At 41.7% G+C, this 19585-nt stretch overlaps 1 protein-coding gene across 1 annotated transcript in view; it reads left to right on the forward strand.

The window, feature by feature from the left end:
* LOC110128759 (quinone oxidoreductase-like protein 2) overlaps positions 1-14583 on the forward strand; it is a 30852-nt gene extending 16269 nt beyond the window's left edge. The window contains exons 10-11 of the mRNA XM_020879722.2: positions 13304-13351; positions 13539-14583. Of these exons, the coding sequence (XP_020735381.2) occupies positions 13304-13351; positions 13539-13637 (147 nt within the window). The 3' untranslated portion in view covers positions 13638-14583. The remainder of the gene's footprint in view (positions 1-13303; positions 13352-13538) is intronic.
* The last annotated feature ends 5002 nt before the right edge of the window (positions 14584-19585 follow it).

Genomic DNA, 19585 nt, shown 5'->3' on the forward strand with positions numbered 1-19585 from the left:
CATGAGCCACATGACATGGCCAAAAAAATGTTGAGGGATAGTATGTGTAGCTTTCAGTTTATACTTCTGAGCCACATTCTGAATGAGGGTGAGCTGCTTGGTGCTGGGGCTCAATCTCTGCTGGGACCTCAGTGAAGTGAAGTGAAAGTGAAAGTTGCTCAGTCGTGTCTGACACGTTGCAACCCCATACAGTCCATGGAATTCTCCAGGCCAGAATACTGGAGTGGGTAGCCTTTGCCTTCTCAAGGGGATCTTCCTAACCCAGGGATTGAACCCAGGTCTCCCACACTGCAGGTGGATTCTTTACCAGCTGAGCCACAAGGGAAGCCCAAGAATACTGGAGTAGGTAGGCTATCCCTTCTCCAGTGGATCTTCCCAAACCAGGAATCAAATGGGGGTCTCCTGCATTGCACGCAGATTCTTTACCAACTGAGCTATCAGGGAAGCCCCGGGACCTCAGTACTGCATGTTTTATTTCTTGTGTTCATGCTTTTCTTTTCAGAAAAGGTTTTGTGGCTTAAAAACTTAAAAACCATCAGTTTAGAGAATTTCTGTGTCCCTTTCCTCCTTTATTACGTGACTCGTAAACTGAAGTTTGCTTCACCTGAGGCTCATATACACCTGTTGATAGAATATAAGAACAGTCAGGCAGTACCCAAGTGGAAACATGTGCTAGTTTTAGCTGTTACTTCTCTCCTTTGATGTGTTCTAGGTACTGCTCAGACATGAAAGAAAGCTAGAGGTGGATTATTGTTTTAATCACCCACATTGAAGTTCACTCTTCTCTTAAACACAGATTAATTAATTATTAACAGTTCTCAGCTTCCATTTACCTTCCTTTGCAATGAGGACTCTGAATATAGGATTTTTCTAGTTCTTTCCACTCTGCTGACTTTTCTCTTATTAACTGTTCTCTGAGGCCATGTTCCCTAACACATTTCAAGCATCTCATCCACACTCTGTCCATTTACTATTTCTCCCCTTTCTTCTTCTTTCAGTATGCAAACTATTTAGAATAATAGTAATAATGGCAGCTCACAGACAGGAGGTGTTTATTATGGGTCAAGAACTGTTCTAAGCATTTTACCGGCATTTTCTAATCAATCTTCACAACAAACCTTTGAAATATGAGCAATCTTTTATCACATGTTACAGATGAAGAAATCAAGGCTTGTAAATGGTAAGAAGCCTGTCCGATGACATGTAGTAATGACAGACCTGGAATCTAGTTCAGGTGTGTCTCTGACTCTGGAATCAGAGCTCCTTAAGGTAAGATCAAACTCTGTCCTTAAATCAGAAAGTTTATTTTTAGAAACCGTATCCTAGAGTATGGAGTTTATCCATCTGTCATGGAGGCATCTACGTGAACAAACTAATTGTTAAAGTGACCAGGAGTCTTGAATTTTTAAAATGAAGATTAAATGAAATTATAATTAATTTCACTAAACTTTAAAGCCTGGGTAATAATATTTTTTTCATGTAAATCAGTCAACATATTGGACACATTTGTCAGAACCTGCTTGGACTTGGAAAATGACCATTGTATTTGTATTTCTATAATACCAGAGATATCGGTGCTTCCCATCTTATATTTCCCCCTGAATATGTAGAGTATTGGTTTGACCTTGATAGTTGATGTTAATTTTGTTACTGACCAGAGTTCTTGTACTCCTTAATCAATAGAAGTTGATAAGAGGCCAGAGGAAGAAATCAGGCAAAGCTTTGCAGAGACAGCAAAAAAAGGAGTAGTTTCCCTTGCTCACTGCCTGAAGTGGGGCAAACTGGTCCCTCAAATGGGGTGAGGGTAGGGGTAGAACCATAGGTCAGGCCGGAGAGGGGCTTAGGTGGTCTGCCCACCCCCTTGGTGGTGCCGTTTGCAGGAATCATGCCGCGGCCCCCTGCTTTCGCCCACAACACCTCAGAAGTGGCAGGTAGTTTTTCGTCTTTTTGTATCATGTTCATGATTTGCCCCAACTGCACACGTGTGCAGTTACTTTATTTTTTAAAGGAATATTTGCCTGCTCTGTGTCTTAGTTGTGTCACGCAGGATCTTCAGTCTTTGTTGCGACATGCATGTTCTTTAGTTGCAGCATGTGAACTCTAACTGCGATATGCAAATTCTTAGTTGAAGCATGCAGGATCTTTCAGTTGCAGTATGTGAGATCTAGTTCCTTGACCAGGAATTGAACTTGAACCCCCTGCATTGGGAGCACAGAGTCTTAACCACTAGAGCACCAGGAAGTGCCCATGCAGTTATTTTTAGTCCCTTCCAGTTGCTTTGTGTCCTGTTGCTCCAGGGGATGTTTGTCCAGGTGTAAGCACTGCAGCAAAGGGTCCCAGCTTCTAGTCTGTTTCAACATGATCACGTACTTCGTATCATCGCCTTTTTAGTAGGCATCAGGTATGAGCTTCTACAACCCTCTGTGCCTCTCCTTTATCTACTTGTAATTACTGGTTCCATGCCTGTCATTCCCAGAGTCCGTAAACTCCATGGAGGCAGGGACCATGTGCTGCTGCACCCCTGTGTCTCTGGATCCTGCCAGGTACCCAGTATCTGTCGGATGAATGATTGAGATTATGGGGCTCCAGGGTCAGACCACCAGAGCTCACACCCTGGCGCTGTGACTTAACTGGCTGTGTGACTTACATCTTTGTGATTTAGTTCCCTCATCTGTTGGGAGGGCAGTAACATACCCAACTATTGCAGGAAGAGGTAGTGGGCTCTTGCCTAACACTCAGAAATTAATTGTCTGAGGAGATACAGGTACGGACAAAACAAGAGGCTTTATTGGGAAGGGGTGCCTAGGTAGAGAGCAGGAGGATAAGGGAACCTAGAAGAACTGCTTTGCCACATGGCTTGCAGTCTTGGGTTTTTTGGTGATGGGATTAGTTTCCCGGTTATCTCTGGCCAATCACTCTGACTCGGGGTCCTTCCTGGTGGTACACACATTGCTTGGCCAATATGTCAGGGAGGAGGATTCTGGGAGGTTGTAGGACACGTGGCGTCTCCTTTTGACCTTTCCCGGATTCTTCCAGTAGGTGGTGGCTTGTTAGTTCCATGTTCCTTACCAGGACTTCCTGTTGTAAAATAACTCACACAAGTGGTTATTACATTTGGTACTACCTGGCCAGGGTGGGCCAGGTTTCCCCTGACAAGGGTAGTGTTTCCCTTGACAAGTCTCCTAGGGTTGACGATTAAATAAGATAATACACATAAAAGCACATAACAAACATGTTTAAAGGAAAATGTGTAGTCATTATAAAATAACAGAGTTGAGCTTTTTCAGTCTCTGAACTCTAGCACTTTGTATTGACACTGTCATGATAAGTCACTTCAGTTGTGTCGGACTCTTGGTGACGCTATGGACTGTAGGTCTCCAGCCCCTCTGTCCATGGGATTCTCCAGGCAAGAATACTGCCATGCTCTTCTCCAGGGAACCTTCCCAACCTAGGGATCAAACCAGCGTCTCTTCTATGTCTCCTGCATTGGCAGGCAGGTTCTTTACCACTAGCGCCACCTGGGAAGCCTGTTGACACTTTAGAGGGCAGGATTAGAGATACAATCTCCAGATTTTGAATTTTTACTAGAATTTGTTGTTTTCTGAACTGTTACGTCTGTACCATGATGGGTGGATCATGAATTAGCACTGTGCTCGGAGGGTGGCGTTATTTGGATGTGCTGGGTTTCTTTTCTGTAGGGAACCACCCACACACATCTCGACCTGACACAGTACTTTACACCTCATGGATCTGAACTTGTTGTTATGTGAAGGTTGGGTGAGATCACCCCGTGAACAGATTTAATCGGTAGAAATTGAGGTTTCCTCAGTGTATCTGTGGAATATTCTAAAGAATTAAATTACTCTGTTTTGATAGAATGCATATTATTTTAGTCCCTTGCTCTAAACCCAGTTTATGGGCCCCTCACATCAGCCAGCCCACCTGCCCTAGGCCTTGGCCACTTATCACACTTCTCTTGTCCCCGGCAGCGATGCAGCCCAGGGTCCATCCCTAGGGTCCGTCTCCTGACGCTGTTGACTGTCTCATACTTTCCCTAAGTATAGGGCTGATCTTAGGCAAAGTTGCTGCTTTGTTCATCACGGAGCTGCTGAAGCTCTAGCTTCTCCAGAAACCAGATGCGGGGCTCTGGGTAACACTGTCCAGAAGTGTGGCGGACTCCTCCCAACTGGGCAAGCTGGGACAAGTGAGAGACTGGAGATAAATCACTTGCCTTTTCTCTTTTCCTGATGGCTGTTTCTATGTGCCTTGGGTCCTATACCACCTCTCTGGAGAGGCCCCATGTGGACAACAGCCAGATGCCCCCCTGAAGCTATGAGCAGTTCAGGATTGGTGACACTCATCTTGTGCTTCCTCCTCCTCCTTCCTTGATTCACCCCACTTTCCCTCATCTTGCCCCGCTAGCACTGCAGTGTAGCACTAGGACATATGTTTTCATCAGGCCATATTTTCTAGGGAACCCAGACTGACACTTAATATTGAAAATTTATTTTTGTGTTTAATAATATATGGCTTGACTTTTTTTAAAGTCAGATTTATTGAGGTATAATTGCATATTCAAATATCAAATTTGCATATTCAAAATTCTCCAAGTCAGACTTCAAAAGTATGTGAACCATGAACTTCCAGATGTTCAAGCTGGATTTAGAAAAGGCAGAGGAACCAGAGATCAAATCGCCACCATCTGTTGGATCATTAAAAAGCAAGAGAGTTCCATAAAAACATCTACTTCTGCTTTATTGACTACGCCAAAGCCTTTGACTGTGTAGATCACAACAAACTGCAGAAAATTCTTAAAGAGATGGGAATACCAGACCACCTTAACTGCTGCCTGAGAAGTCTGTATGCAGGTCAAGAAGCAACAGTTGGAACCATACATGGAACAATGGACTGATTCCAAATTGGGGAAAGAAGCACTTCAAGGCTGTATATTGCCACCCTGCTTATTTAACTTATATGCAGGGTACATCATGAGAAATGCCGGGCTGGATGAAGCACAAGGTGGAATCAAGATTGCTAGGAGAAATATCAATAACCTCAGATATGCAGATGATATCACCCTCATGGCAGAAAGCGAAGAAGAACTAAAGAGCCTCTTGATGAAAGAGGAGAGTGAAGAAGTTAGCTTAAAACTCAACATTCAAAAAATTAAGATCATGGCATCCGGTCCCATCATTTCATGGCAAATAGATGGGGAAACAATGGAAACAGTGAGAGACTTTATTTTGGGGGGCTCCAAAATCACTGCAGATGGTGACTGCCACCATGAAATTAAAAGATGCTTGCTCCTTAGAAGTAAAGCTATGACCAACCTAGACAGCATATTAAAAAGCAGAGACATTACTTTGCCAACACAGGTCTGTCTCATTAAAGCTATGGTTTTTCCAGTAGTCATGTATGGATGTGAGAGTTGGATTGTAAAGAAAGCTGAGTGCTGAAGAATTGATGCTTTTGAACCCTGGTGTTGGAGAAGACTCATGAGAGTCCCTTGGACTGCAAGGAGATCCAGCCAGTTCATCCTAAAGGAAATCAGTCCTGAATATTCATTGGAAGGACTGATGCTGAAGCTGAAGCTCCAATATTTTGGCCAGCTGATGCAAAGAACTGACTCATTTGAAAAGACCTGGATGCTGGGAAAGATTGAAGGTGGAGGAGAAGGGGTTGACAGAGGATGAGATGGTTGGACGGCATCACCGACCTGATGGACAGAGTTTGAGTAAACTATGGGAGTTGGGATGGACAGGGATGCCTGGCATGCTGCAGTCCATGGGGTCGCAAAGAGTCAGACACAACTGAACAACTGAACTGAACTGAACATTTTAATTTACTTTACGACTGAGATTTCTAGGTCATGTGGTGTTATGCTTAACCTTTTCTTTTTAATTTAAACATTTAACTGGCTTTATTTATTGAGCATCAGACCCCTCATCTGCCCCTCCCCCATCTCCAGTGGTGGCTAGATAACATCATTAGATAAGAATACCAATTTAAGACTCTGATAGAGAACAGAACATTCCCCCATTTGGGGAAGAGGTGAGGAAGAATGGATTGGGAGTTTGAGATAAGTAGATGTAAACTGTTATATATAGAATGGATAAACAAGGTTCTGATATATATATGTGTGTGTATATATATATGTGTGTATATATACACACAGGGAACTACATTCAATATTATGTAATAAACCATAATGGAAAAAATATGAAAAAAGATATATACTTAACTGAATGGGGGCTTCCCAGGTGGTGCTAATGTTAATAGAACCTGGCTGCCAATGCAGGAGACATAAGTGACACAGGTTCGATCCCTGGGTTGGGAAGATCCCCTGGAGAAGGAAATGTCAACCCTCTCCAGTATTCTTGCCTGGAGAATCCCATGGACAGAGGAGACTTGTGAGCTATATAGTCCATAGGGTTGCGAAGAATTAGACGTGACTGAAGTGACTTAGCATGCATGCGTAACTGAGTCACTTTGCTTGTACACCAGAAACTAACATGTTGTAAATCAACTATATCTCAATAAAAAAAAAGCATGTCAGTTTAAAAGCAATCTATGCAGAATTCTAAATATAACAGATGTTTATGCTCCTCAAGGAAGGGCAAGCTAGACGAATCAGTAGTTTGCTCTCTATACCTCAGCTACTGAGAAGCAATTCTCTCACAGGCTCTACGGCCCATGATTTTGAAGGCAAGGTTGCTACTATTGCATTTCTTTCAAAGCCTATAGTGCGTAGATTTTCTTTCTTTTGGTATATTCTGGATTAGAAACTGGTGCTTCGGTATACAATCTTCCCAGGTAGCTCAGTGGTAAAGAATCCACCTGCCAATGCAGGAGACTTGGGTTCAATTCCTGGATTGGGAAGATCCCCTGGAGAGGGAAATGGCAACGACTGTCTTTGTGAACATGTCAGTACGAGCATTGTACTGGTCTGATACTATATGTTTACCCTTTAATAAATATCAAACTGTTTATCCCAGAGGTTGTAATATTTGGCATGTCCCCCAACAATGTAGGAACGTTGCTTTGCACCTGCCAGAACTTAGTGTTGTCAGCTCTTGTCTTTAATTCTAGCCATTCAGTAGGTGCATAGTGGTATTTGATTCTGGGTTTAATTTGCATTTCTCTAGTGAATAGTGATCCTGAGTATCTTTTCATATGCTCCTTTGCCAGCTGTATCTTTTCTGGTGAAATGCACTGACTGACTTGTAAAAGAAGATTTGGATTTGCTTCTATCAGAGCAGTGGTCTGATAAATATAATTCAACTATGACAGTGTATCACTGACTAAACATTTCTACCTTTTAAAAACAATCCCACTCAGTCCCTGATATACTTACTCATTCATGAGTTTTTTTTATTCATCAAACTTTCACTGGGTACATTCTGTAAGACATAAGGAATTTTTCTTTTTTTCTTTCTTTTTAGTTAGGACAGTCTCAGGACAGTGCTTGTTAGGAGGAAGAGCTGCTTTCTAATAGGAAACATGAATCAGCATAATGTATTTAGGGAACCGTAGGTTACTCTGATTGGGGCTTCCCAGGTGGTGCTAGTGGTAAAGAACTCACCTGCCAATGCAGGAGACTTAAGAGACCTGGATTCCATCCCTGAGTCAGGAAGATCCCTTGAAGGAAGGCATGGCTGCTCATGGAGAATCCCACAGACAGAGAAGCCTGGCAGGCTACAGTCCATAGGGTCACAGAGTTGGACACAACCGAAGTGACTTAGCACAAACACACACATACAGGTTACTCTGATTACTCCTGTCTGATGAACTAATTAAAAAGCCCAACAGCAGAACCTAAAACAGGTTCTCACCCTGCCCCTACGTTCCCGGTTGCTTATCTCCAGAGACAAATGTAATTGACTTCAGCCACTGCAGGGCAGAGAACCAGGGTTCTGGGTTCTCAGTCTGTGTATCTCTATCTAGGCATCAGTATGGAGCAGCCTTTCTGTGACATAGCCTGTAGGATATGGAAGAGGTGGTGGAGGGAGGATGTCCCCAGCTATCTGAATTATCTATCAAAAGACTCTGGTCTAAAGCCATGTGCTTTACTTCCTAGTCTCTGACTGAGAGTCTTATCACTCATTAAATGTCTAGTTTCAACACCACCAGTTGTCTATTTTCCCAGTCCAGCTAGCAATTGAAAGGTAGAAAGGGACAGAGCTGGGTTATTTTTAGAAGCAGCTGTCACAACAGAGGTAGCATCTGGACATAGAGTTAACAGAGCGTCTAAAAAACAAAAGGCAGAATAATGGATATTCAGAATTACGAGAGTCCCAAGTCATGGAACAAAAAGGTTCTATTTCCTTCTGTCCCCCATATTATCTTTTAAAGAAGTTAGATAAATGTGCTACATTTTTATAAAGGTTTATATGCAGACTGATTAAAAATAAGGTTTAACATTTGAAGGGACTGCTTTCTTTTTATGTTAACATTCATTTGCAGAGGATTCCTCATGTCTCTAGGATGCCAGCTGAAGAGAAATACCACTCTCTCCAATTATGTTTGTTTCCCCAAGTATTTTCTGTTGTTGGCCTGTGACAGATCTCCAGGAACAAGAAACTTCTAACTGACAGGGAGAGTGATGCAGCTGTGAGTCACCTGGAGATGTACCTTTGAGTTATCGACAGGGTGAAGATGAGTGTTTCAGACATCTGTCTTAGACGTCTCCCACCTCTTCTGAATGCATCTAAATCTGCATAGATTGGGAAGGTCTCTGTAAGGCATAAAGCCCTGAAAGACAGATGTTCTTGAGAAACCAGGGATTTCATGGTGCGGAGAGATTGCCACGTTTGATTTGCTTCTGTGCTTATTTTTACTTAGTTATTTTTCTTATGGTTTTGGGGGAGGACTTCAAGAGGAAAGGCTTGGTTAATCAAAATCCTCTTTCAAAGCCCATTTTCATTGTTGGACCACACAAGGCCCCTCTTTGGCTTTTATGTCAGTATATTTATGGCTGTCTCTATTTACTTACTCCCTTTATCTTCCTTTCCTCCCCTCAGAGTCAGTCTTTATAATGTGTTTGATGCTTATCTTTGGATTTATATTTCTCTGTAAAACATACAGAATCATTTTATGTGCTAATTTATTTCAAGTGATGTAAATGTGCGGTAGATCTTATTCTGTTTTTTATTTTTTCATGCAGTGCCATCTTTAAAAAAAAAATTGATTTATTTGGCTGCTTCAGGTCTTAGATGTGGCCCTTGAGGTCTTTGATCTTCTTGCGGCATGTGGGCTCTAGTTTCCTGACCAGAGATCGAATCTGGGCCCCCTGCATTGGGAGGTGTAGTCTTAGCCGCTGGACCACCAGGGAAGTCCCAGTTCTGTCTTTTTAAGATCCCCTCACATTGCTGTTCCTATATCCAGTTCGTTGCCCCTTACTGCTGTGTAATAGTCTGCGCATGTACCATGGTTTACAGATCCCTTCCCTAAAAATAACATTGATGTGATTGCCTGCCCCTGTGATTGGTGCTGTAATGAACAGTCTCATGGGTGACTGTTAGGACTTATGCAAGTGTTGCTGTGGGAGTATTTTCCCAGGAATAGGGTAGTTGGGTCGTGGGATGCCTATTTCATCTGACTGCCAACTGTTCTCCAGAATGACTTGCCCTATCTATGCCTCTACCAGCAATGCATGAGAATATTTTTATTCATTTACCACCCGTTGGTATAGAGCATGGTGGCTCAGCTGGTAAAGAATCCGCCCGCAATGTGGGAGACCTTGGTTTCAATCCCTGGGTTGGGAAGATCCGCTGGAGAAGGGAAAGGCTACCCACTCCAGTATTATGGCCGGAGAATTCCATGGACTGTATAGTCCATGGGGTTGTGAAGAGTTGAACATGACTGAGCAACTTTCACTTTCACTTTCTTTCCAGCTTTCTGATTGTTTATTCAAATTGATACACATAAAGTGGTATTTTTACCATTTTAATTTGCATTTCCCTGGTTTCTAATTAATTTAAGTATCTCCTTGTATATTTGCTAGCCGTTCAGGTCTTCAATTCTTTGAACTGTAATTTAAGCCCTTTGGAAGTTTTCTGTGGGGGTTTTCTCTTTCTTACTAATTTGCAAAAGTTCCTGTTTGACCTAAGGTTCTCAAACTTTAGTGTGCACAGGAATCATGTTAAGATACACATTATAGTTCAGTAAGAGTGGGGTGGGACTTAAGGCTGTGCATTTCTAATAATAAGCTCCCAGATGATGCAGAAGCCTGTGGTCCTGAACCACAATGTGATTACCAAGGTTCTACGTGTTAGTTTGGGGGCTTCCCAGGTGGCTCAGTGGTAAAGAATCCACCTACCAATGCAGAACACGTGGGTTCAATTCCTGGGTTGGGAAGATCCCCTGGAGAAGGAAATAGCAACCTGCTCCAGTTTTCTTGCCTGGGAAATCCCATGGACAGAGGAGCCTGGCGGGCTACAGCCCCTGGAGTTGCAAAAGAATTGACTCGACCTAGCGACTAAAACAACAATGTTAGTTTGAGGCTTTGAGAAAATCAGTCCTTCCAAAGTTGTCAAGTGTATGTCAGCTTTGTTTGGATTTAATATAATCAAACACATCAATGTTTTGCCTTGTGATTAGTGCTATTTGGGAGCTATTTAATCCCTGGTTCACAGTGATTTTCTTCTCTATTTTTCTTTTTTAACTTTGTACTTTCATTTCACATTTAAGGATTTAAATCCATCTGAAGTTACCTTTGTATTAGGTATAAATTAGGTAATCAATTTTAATTTTTCTCCTTATAATGAGCTTGCTTTCTTAGACTCAGTAGTTCATTGTTTCTCTATTGATTTGTGATACTACTTTTGTCTTATTTTAAGTTCCCAGGTACACATGTGTGTGTCTGCTCTCTGCTTTCTATTCTGTTTCCTTGGTTCACATGTTTATTCCTATAAGAGTATTGCACTATTTTATATTTATAGCTTTGAAGTATGTTTCAGTATTTGGAAGAGTAACTCTTCCACCTGTTGTTCTTTTTCAAACATGACTTAGATATTTGTGAATCTTTATCCTTTTAGAGAAATTTTAAAATAAATTTCTTAAATTCCTCAAAACTCTAACTGAACTTTTGAATGGAATTGTGTTGACTTCAGAGATTAATTTGGGGGAGTAGTGATAGTTTTACAGTTTTAAGTTTTCTCATTTGTAAACAGGGATATTTTGCTATTAATTCGGATCTTTCATGTTTTTAAATAGAATTTAAAGTTTTTCTCCTTAAAGTCTTCTGGATTGCCTGAATTATGTTAATTACAAGTACTTTTCATTTTTGTCATTTTTGTCGCTCTTGAGAACAATATTTTCTGTTATGTTTTCTAGTTGATTATTTTTGATATAGAGAAATATTAATAATTTTTGTAAGTTGATCTTATATTTTATGTTTCCTCCATGTCTTTTCATGACTTGATAGCTCATTTCTTTTTATCACTGAATAATATTACATGATATGGATATACTACAGCTTGTTTGCCCATTCACCTACAGAGGGATATCTTGGTTGCTCTCAAGTTTTGGCAAATATGAACAAAGCTGCTATAAACACTCTTGTGTAGGTTTTTGTGTAGATATAAGTTTTCAACTCATTTGTGTAAATACTTAGGAACACAATTACTGGATCATATGGTAAGAATATGTTTAGTTTTATAAGAAACTGCTGAACTATCTTCCAAAGTAGTTGTATCATTTTGCATTCCCACCAACAATGAATGAAAGTTGCCATTACTCCACATCGTTATCAGCATTTGATGCTGTTAGTTTTGAATTTTAGACATTCCAACAGGTGTGTAGTAGTATCTCATTGTTGTTTTAATTCTCTAATGACATATGGTGAACATCTTTCATAGACTTATTTACTGTTTGTATGTCTTCTTTAGTACAATGTCTGCCTAGACCTTTTGCACATTCATAAATGGGGTTGTTTGTTTTCTTATTGCTGCGGTTTAAGGATTCTTTGTGTATTTTAGATTAAAGTTCTTTGTCAGATATATATTTTGCAAATACTTTTCTCCCAGGCTGTGTTTTATATTTTTATTCTTTGAAGTGTCTTTTGCAGAGCAGCAGTTTTTAGTTTTAATAATGTCCAACTTACCAATTTTTAAAAACTTAATTAATTTTATTTATTTATTGGGTCTTTGTTGCTGTTTGAGGACTTTCTCTAGTTGTAGAGAGTTGGGAAGCTACTCTCCAGTTAACAGTGCAGGGACTTCTCATTGTGGTAGCTTCTCTTGTTTCAGAATATGGGCTCTAGTAGCTCTAGTTGGAGCTGACAGACTCTAGAACTTGGGCTCAGTAGTTGTGTCACACAGGCTTAGTTGCTTCACGGCATGTGGAATCTTCCCAGACCAGGGATTGAACCTGTATCCCCTGCATGGGCAGGCAGATTCTTATCTACTGGACCATCAGGGAAGTTCTACCAATTTTTATTTTCTTAGATTATGCTTTGATGTTATATTAAAAAAACTCATTGCCAAGCATAAGGTGCCTTAGATTTTTTTTTTCTTGTTTTCTTCTGGAAGTTTTATAGTTTTGCATTTTATAGTTTTACATTTATGTGTAAGATTCACTGTGAGTTAAGTTGGTGAAAGACATAAGGACAGTGTCTTGATTAATTTTTTTTGCATTGGATGTTCAGTTGTTCTAGCACCATTTTTTTTTTTTTAAGAGTATTCTTCCTCCATTGAATTGCTTTTGCTCCTTTGTCAAAGATCAGCTGACTGTATTTGTGTGGGTCTACTTTTGGGTTCTGTAATAGTTCCATTGACCTGTTTGTTTATTCTTACACCAGTGTCACAATCTTGATTACTGTGGCTAGTTTTTAATTTATGTTTTATACCTTTGTACTTCTAAAAAAGGATTTCAGAGAGATTGTAATTTCAGTTACACTGAAAACAAGGTAATTTAAATAGAAAGAAAAAAATGTAAAAAATTACATTATTGATCCTTCTGGCAGTGGCTCCATTCTTTTCAAAAACTAGAATATTCAGAAATATTACAGTAGAGTATGGATAGACCTCAAGACTTTTTACCTGATGTTATTTATCTGATAATGTTAAAAATTATTTTAGTTTAGAGAGAAAAATTCTGAGGTTAGATTATCCTTATGTTTTCCTGTGAGTTTGTGGTGATCAGTTACTTAGTTAATATTGCATTAGATAGTTACATACATTTTGTTGGAGACATCTTAACATCTTAATACTTTAGCTATTTTAAGAATTGAACCAGCAACAAATCTTGTTGAAATATGCATAGTTGCAAGTCTGACCACATTTTTTGGATTTTTTTTTTTTAGGTCAATGATGCCTTTCTTCATGTCACACAGCGTAAATCCACAGGCAAGGTGCTTCTCTCCCTTAAATAAATTTTCACTTCAGCAAACTCAGCATGTCTAAATCCAAACTCATCATCTTTCCCAAAAAACCTGATTTCCCTTCCATGTTTTTTTCCCATATTACCACATTCCTTATTAATCCAGTTTCAAGATCTTTTAGAGTCATCTTTTATTCTGTTTTCTTATTTCCTGATAGTGTGATCATGTACTTTATTGTCCAGACTTGGACACAGTTGAGAGTGAAAGACTGCTATTAGTGATTACACCAGGAGAACAGGTGTCCCAAGATGTATGATCACCTATTCAAATACATCCATGGCCAAGTTCTGTCATCTCCACCTCTAAGAAGTCTTACCTCCATGGAAATAGAACTGCCATATGACCCAGCAATCCCACTTCTGGGCATACACACCGAGGAAACCAGATCTGAAAGAGACACGTGCACCCCAATGTTCATTGCAGCACTGTTTATCATAGCCAGGACATGGAAGCAACCTAAATGCCCATCAGCAGACGAATGGATAAGGAAACTGTGGTACATATACACCATGGAATATTACTCAGCCATTAAAAAGAATTCGTTTGAATCAGTTCTAGTGAGATGGATGAAACGGGAGCCCATTATACAGAGAAGTAAGCCAGAAAGATAAAGACCATTACAGTATACTAACACATATATATGGAATTTAGAAAGATGGTAACGATAACCCTATATGCAAAACAGAAAAAGAGACTCAGATGTATAGAACAGACTTGTGGACTCTGTGGGAGAAGGCGAGGGTGGGATGTTTCAAGAGAACAGCATCGAAACATGTATATTGTCTAGGGTGAAACAGATCATCAGCCTAGGTTGGATGCATGAGACAAGTGCTCGGGCCTGGTGCACTGGGAAGACCCAGAGGGATCGGGTGTAGAGGGAGGTGGGAGGGGGGACCGGGATGGGGAATACATGTAAATCCATGGCTAATTCATTTCAATGTATGACAAAAACCACTGCAATGTTGTAAAGAAATTAGCCTCCAACTAATAAAAATAAATGAAAAAAAAAAAAAAAGAAGTCTTACCTCCACATCCTCTTTTCCATTCTGACTAATCATGTCATATCTGTTAATTCCAGTGACCTCCTAACTCACTTTCCTACCTTTCATCTACCCCCTCTCGCTCCATTCTTGTTATATGTTATTGCCTTGGTGACCTTCCCAAAGTGCAGCTTCAATGGTGTGTTGTCTCAGAACCCCACAGTGGCTCACCATTGTCTCCATGGTGGCGTTCGGACTCCTTGAGCTGGTATTTCACCATGACCAGGACTTGGCCCCTCTCTGCCTTCCAGCCCACACTGGACAGCAGCACTGGTCTCTCAGCGTATACTGAGACCGCTTGTCTCCACCTTCCTCTTCTCAAGCTGTTTCCTCTTCTCCCTTATCTTTGTTACACATAAGCCTTCCTGGCCTCCGAGACCTACTTCTGCCACGAGCTTTCCCCCTCAGGTGGGTGGCCATCTCTTCTCTGCCTTTCTATAGCACCTCCCTCAGCATGTGTCACATTCTGCCGTGTACCAGCAGGAGTGGCATATCTAAAGGAATGAACCCAGGATTCTGAATCCAAGAGGTGGGTTTGAATCTCAGTCTCAGCACATTGGAGGTGGTTACTTAAGGTCTTCAAGCTTTCGTTTTCTCCTGAAAAGTGGATATTATCGTCTCCTCCTCACGAAGTTATTCTGAGCAATACTTGCAGTGATTGGGCAAAGCACCTGGCACACAGTAGGTGATTAGCACTTGCTAGTTACTTTTACTTCTTTCTTTCTTCCTTTCCCAAGGGAGCATAAGTTCCTAGAGAGCAGGTACCATGTCTGATTCACCTTTGTACCACACACACACCTAGCACAGTGAATTACCCTTGAACTGAACTGAATTTGAATGATCTGAAAGTCTTAAGTTGTGGGATTAAGTTAAGAATATGTTACTTTGGGAACAACCCAAATGTTCACCAACAGACCAATGTATATACATACAATGGAGTACTATTCAACCTTGAAAAAGAAGGAAATTCTGACACATTCAGAACATGGATGAACCTTGAGAACATTGTGCAAATTGAAGTAACCCAGTCCCAAGAGGCCAAATACCATTTAATTCCACTTATGTGAAGTACCTAGAAATGTCAGATTCATAGAAACAGAAAGTAGAATTGTGCTTGCCAGGGCCTGGGGGAGGAGGAAATGGGGAGTTATTGTTTAATGGGTCTAAAGTTCCAGTTTGGGAAGAGGAGAGAATTCTGGAGATGAACAGTGGTGATGGCTGCACAACAACGTAAACATAGTTAATGTCACTGACCTGTACACTTAAAAATGGCTAAAAGGGCAAATTTCATATTGTATGTATTTTACCAAAATAGAAAAGAATATATTATCCCCACATCTAAGTGACTTTATTCAGAGAAGAGAGCAGAGAGTAAGGAGAGTGACTAGCTTAGGTTGAAGGATGCTCCTGTCTCTGCCTGAGTCCTGATCTTTGGGGAGAGGTCTTTCTTTTTTGGTTATAAACATTGTTCTCCAGTCCTCCTGATCACCACTCAAAAGGAGGGGAGTAAGGTGGGGGCAAAAACACATACCTGATACCACTGGAAGGTAGGTACTTCTACTTGTTCTTGATGAGCTCCAGTTCCAATAAATGTGGTAAGAAGCCTTGTTTTCTTTTTCTAACCACTTAGCAGAAGTTAAAAAAAAACAAAACCATATAAGACGCTGTTGAAGTATGCTTACAGACAGGTATGATACAATCATTAAACCAGGCAGTGAATTGACAACTAGATGAAACAGACAAATTGCTTGAAAGATGTAAAATAATAAATTCAGCACAAGAGACAGAAAATTGGAAAGGGGCTTTGTTTTCTAATAAATATCCAGGCCATTAAAAAACACCCATCTTCTCAGGGTTTCCTCATCAAAAAGCTTTTGGAAAAATTGAATTACAAAATAGAAAGTGAACATTTAGGGAGAGAATTTAAAACTGAGAAATTAGCAGAAGGAAGGGGGAGGGGGATGAGACGAGGGGCCCACCATGTGTTTGTTGTGGGCCCACGTGGAGCTGCCAGGAGAGCCAGAGCTCAAACTTCTTCCATACCTGGCTGCCCATTTTAGTCTCTGGGGGCTGCATGCCCTGTGGTTCCACTGAATGACAAGCCTCTCTTCACCTGCATTCTCCCTACACTTACTTATTCTTAACGTGAGCTAATTTTGTATTTAAAAGTTAGTTTTCAAAAATGTCAAGACACCAATTTTAGAATTTTCTGATACCCTTTGGGATAATTGAAAGACTTGCTGGATAGATCCCAGGAGAGAAGGAAGACAAATCAGGATTGAGAAAAGTGTACAACCTCTCCCCCTCCCCCAGGCAGCTCCCTTTCCCACTGTTCAGAGCTGATCAGTAGATGTCACTAGTAATAAAGATCGATTGTCCCCAGCTCACTAATGTCAAAGTGACTTAGATTGAAAGAGGCAGTCATTGAGGAGAGTGAGTTTCTTCAGATTTCACAAGTATTGGTTAGAACCCCCAATGACCTGCTGTCTGCTTGCCTGTGTTCCTGCTTCACTGGAATGATTTGATTTGAAAGCATTTGACTCACGTTTTAGTCATCGTTTGGTTGTTCCACCATCTGAGCCATTAGTTAGTCTGAAAAAAGAATCAGTGCAGCTCCAAGTGACAGCATTTCTTCTATATTCACAGACTTTCCCAGCTCCCCATTGTAGGCTGGCTGCTGAAGAAATCACTCCCACACAGCTCCCTCTTCTTTTTCTCTAACTGTGGCTCTATCCACCTGCACACACTTCTTTCAACAACAGAAGTGGGATTTTGTGCTGTTAGCCATGGGATAATCCTGTCTGCATATCACCCGTGTATTTGTCCCTGCTTCTTCCTCTGCAGTCTGCATGGCTATAGAAAGCTATCTTTTCTGTTGGAACTATGGTTGTTGTCAGTCGCTAAGTCATGTCTGACTTCTTGCGACCGCAGGGACTGCAGTACACCAGGTTTCCCTGACCTTCACTATCTCCTGGAGTTTGCTCCAACTCATGTCCATTGAGTCAGTGATGCCATCGAACCATCTCATCCCCTGCCACCGCCTTCCTCCTACCCTCAATCCTTCACAGCATCAGGATCTTTTCCTGAGTTGGCTCTTAGCATCAGGTGGCCAAAGTATTGGAGTTTCAGCTTCAGCATCAGTCCTTCCAATGAATATTCAGAATTCCTTTAGGAATTCTTTGGACCATAAAGAAGGCTGAGCACTGAAGAACTGATGCTGGAACTATGGTAAAGACAACAAAAGATTTGTTCTTTGCCAAGTAAAAGAAAATAAAAGTATTTACACAGAGTCACTTTTATTTAAAACCCAAACTAAGTAAACTAAGAAAAATCCACATTATTATTTCTTTCTCTTATTTGCCTTCCAAGATTGTATAACTGGATCAAGAGCAGTGATTTTTCAAAATGTTTATTGTTTATGCAGGTCATGTGAGGGAAGGGAATGGTTGTATATGATGTACATCTCATTATGTACTTGTTCAATTGCTAAGTCATGGTCGACTCTTTGGGACCTCATGGACTATAGCATGCTAGGCTCCTCTGTCCTTCCCTATCTCCTGGAATTTACTCAAATTCGTTTCCACTGAGTCAGTGATGCTATTTAACCATTTCATCCTCTGCTGCCCCATTCTCCTTTTCCCTTCAATCTTTCCCACTATCAAGGTCCTTTTTCAGTGAGTCAGCTCTTCGAATGAGGTGGCCAAGCTATTGGAGCTTCAGCAACAGTTCTTCTAGTGGATATTCAGGGATGATTTTCTTTAGGATTGACTGGTAGCAGTTATTGAAAAGAATGACACAGGGACTTCCCTGATGATCCTGTGGCTGAGACTCCATGCTCCAAGTGCAGGGGGCTTGGGTTTGATCTCTGGTCAGGGAACTAGGTCCCACATGCTGCAATTAAAGATTCCATGTGCCAAGCTGAAGATCAGCTCGGCAAGCTGAAGTTGGTGAGTGCTGCAACTAAGACCTGGTGCAGCCAAATAAATCAATAACAAGAAAAATCAGGGAAGACAAGAGTATGTTAGGACCCTGTGACAAAGTATGGTGAGTAAAAGGGGTTGGAGCCTAAGAAATGAAGGCGGGTGTTGTGGGATGAGGCTTCAGGTGGGGCCAGGTTAGGCACTGCTGGTGGGTCAGTTCTGGGTGTTTTGCCTTTACACTACAGGCAGTGAGATTCCATTGAAGTGTTCTAAGCACGGGTTGGGAAGGGATGGCATGACTAGACGGGCATAGTCTATAACGGGCAGGAACGATTGGAGAGGAGGAGACCAATTAGGAGTCTGTGGAAGTCCCATTGAGAGAGGATAGTAACCTTGGACTAAGGCGGTGATGATGGGGAAGGAGAGGAAGGAAAGGATGAGAGCCGTGCAGAGGAAGAGAAAAATGTCGAGATGACTCCTAGTTTCCTGATAGGTTTTTTTGAGAGGAGGGACATCAAAAGAGAATTGGGGAGAGCAATATGGCGGAGGAGTAGGTGGACGTGGAGTACATCTCTCTCCTTGGATACATCAGGAACACAGCTTCAGACACAGAAGTACATGCGGAACACCAGCTGGAAACAGACAGCCGTACCCGACCAGCAGAAAAGATCTATCCCCACATCAATTGTCTGAGTCAGAGGAGAAATATTTAAGGCTGAGAGTGAAACAACTGATCTGTGGCAGTCTAAATGGAATGAGAATCGGACAGTCCTTGTTGCAGCCATGCATACCCCGGACAGGTACGCAGGTTCCTTGGCAGGCGCAGCGGCCGGGAGCTGGAGTTTAGGAGTCGTGGAGCAATCCCAGGGCGAGGGCTGCAGAGAGATGGATCAAGAGGATGAGAGGGAGGAGACTGTGGTGGGAAATGCCTGTGGAGGAAAGCCAGGCAGCCATGGAAGCAAGGCGATAGTGCTGTCACATGAAGGGGGTGGAGCCATCACCATAGCCTCTCTCTCCCCACACTCCAGCTTCCGGCAGCTGAACAACAGAGAGGCTGGCCCATCAAAGGCCTGACACGCTGAACTACAGAGTAGGGCCCCAGCCAGGGGGCCCCTCCGTGTGCCTGACGTGCTGAGCAGCAGAGGACTCCAGGCAAGGGAGCCCTCTAAGTGCCTGAACGGGTGGAGCTACAGAGAAAGACTGGCCAAAGAGGCCTTCTGATCGCCGGCTACAAGAGGCTCCAA

Source organism: Odocoileus virginianus, chromosome 11, assembly GCF_023699985.2.
Source record: "Odocoileus virginianus isolate 20LAN1187 ecotype Illinois chromosome 11, Ovbor_1.2, whole genome shotgun sequence".
NCBI classification, from domain to species: Eukaryota; Metazoa; Chordata; class Mammalia; order Artiodactyla; family Cervidae; genus Odocoileus; species Odocoileus virginianus.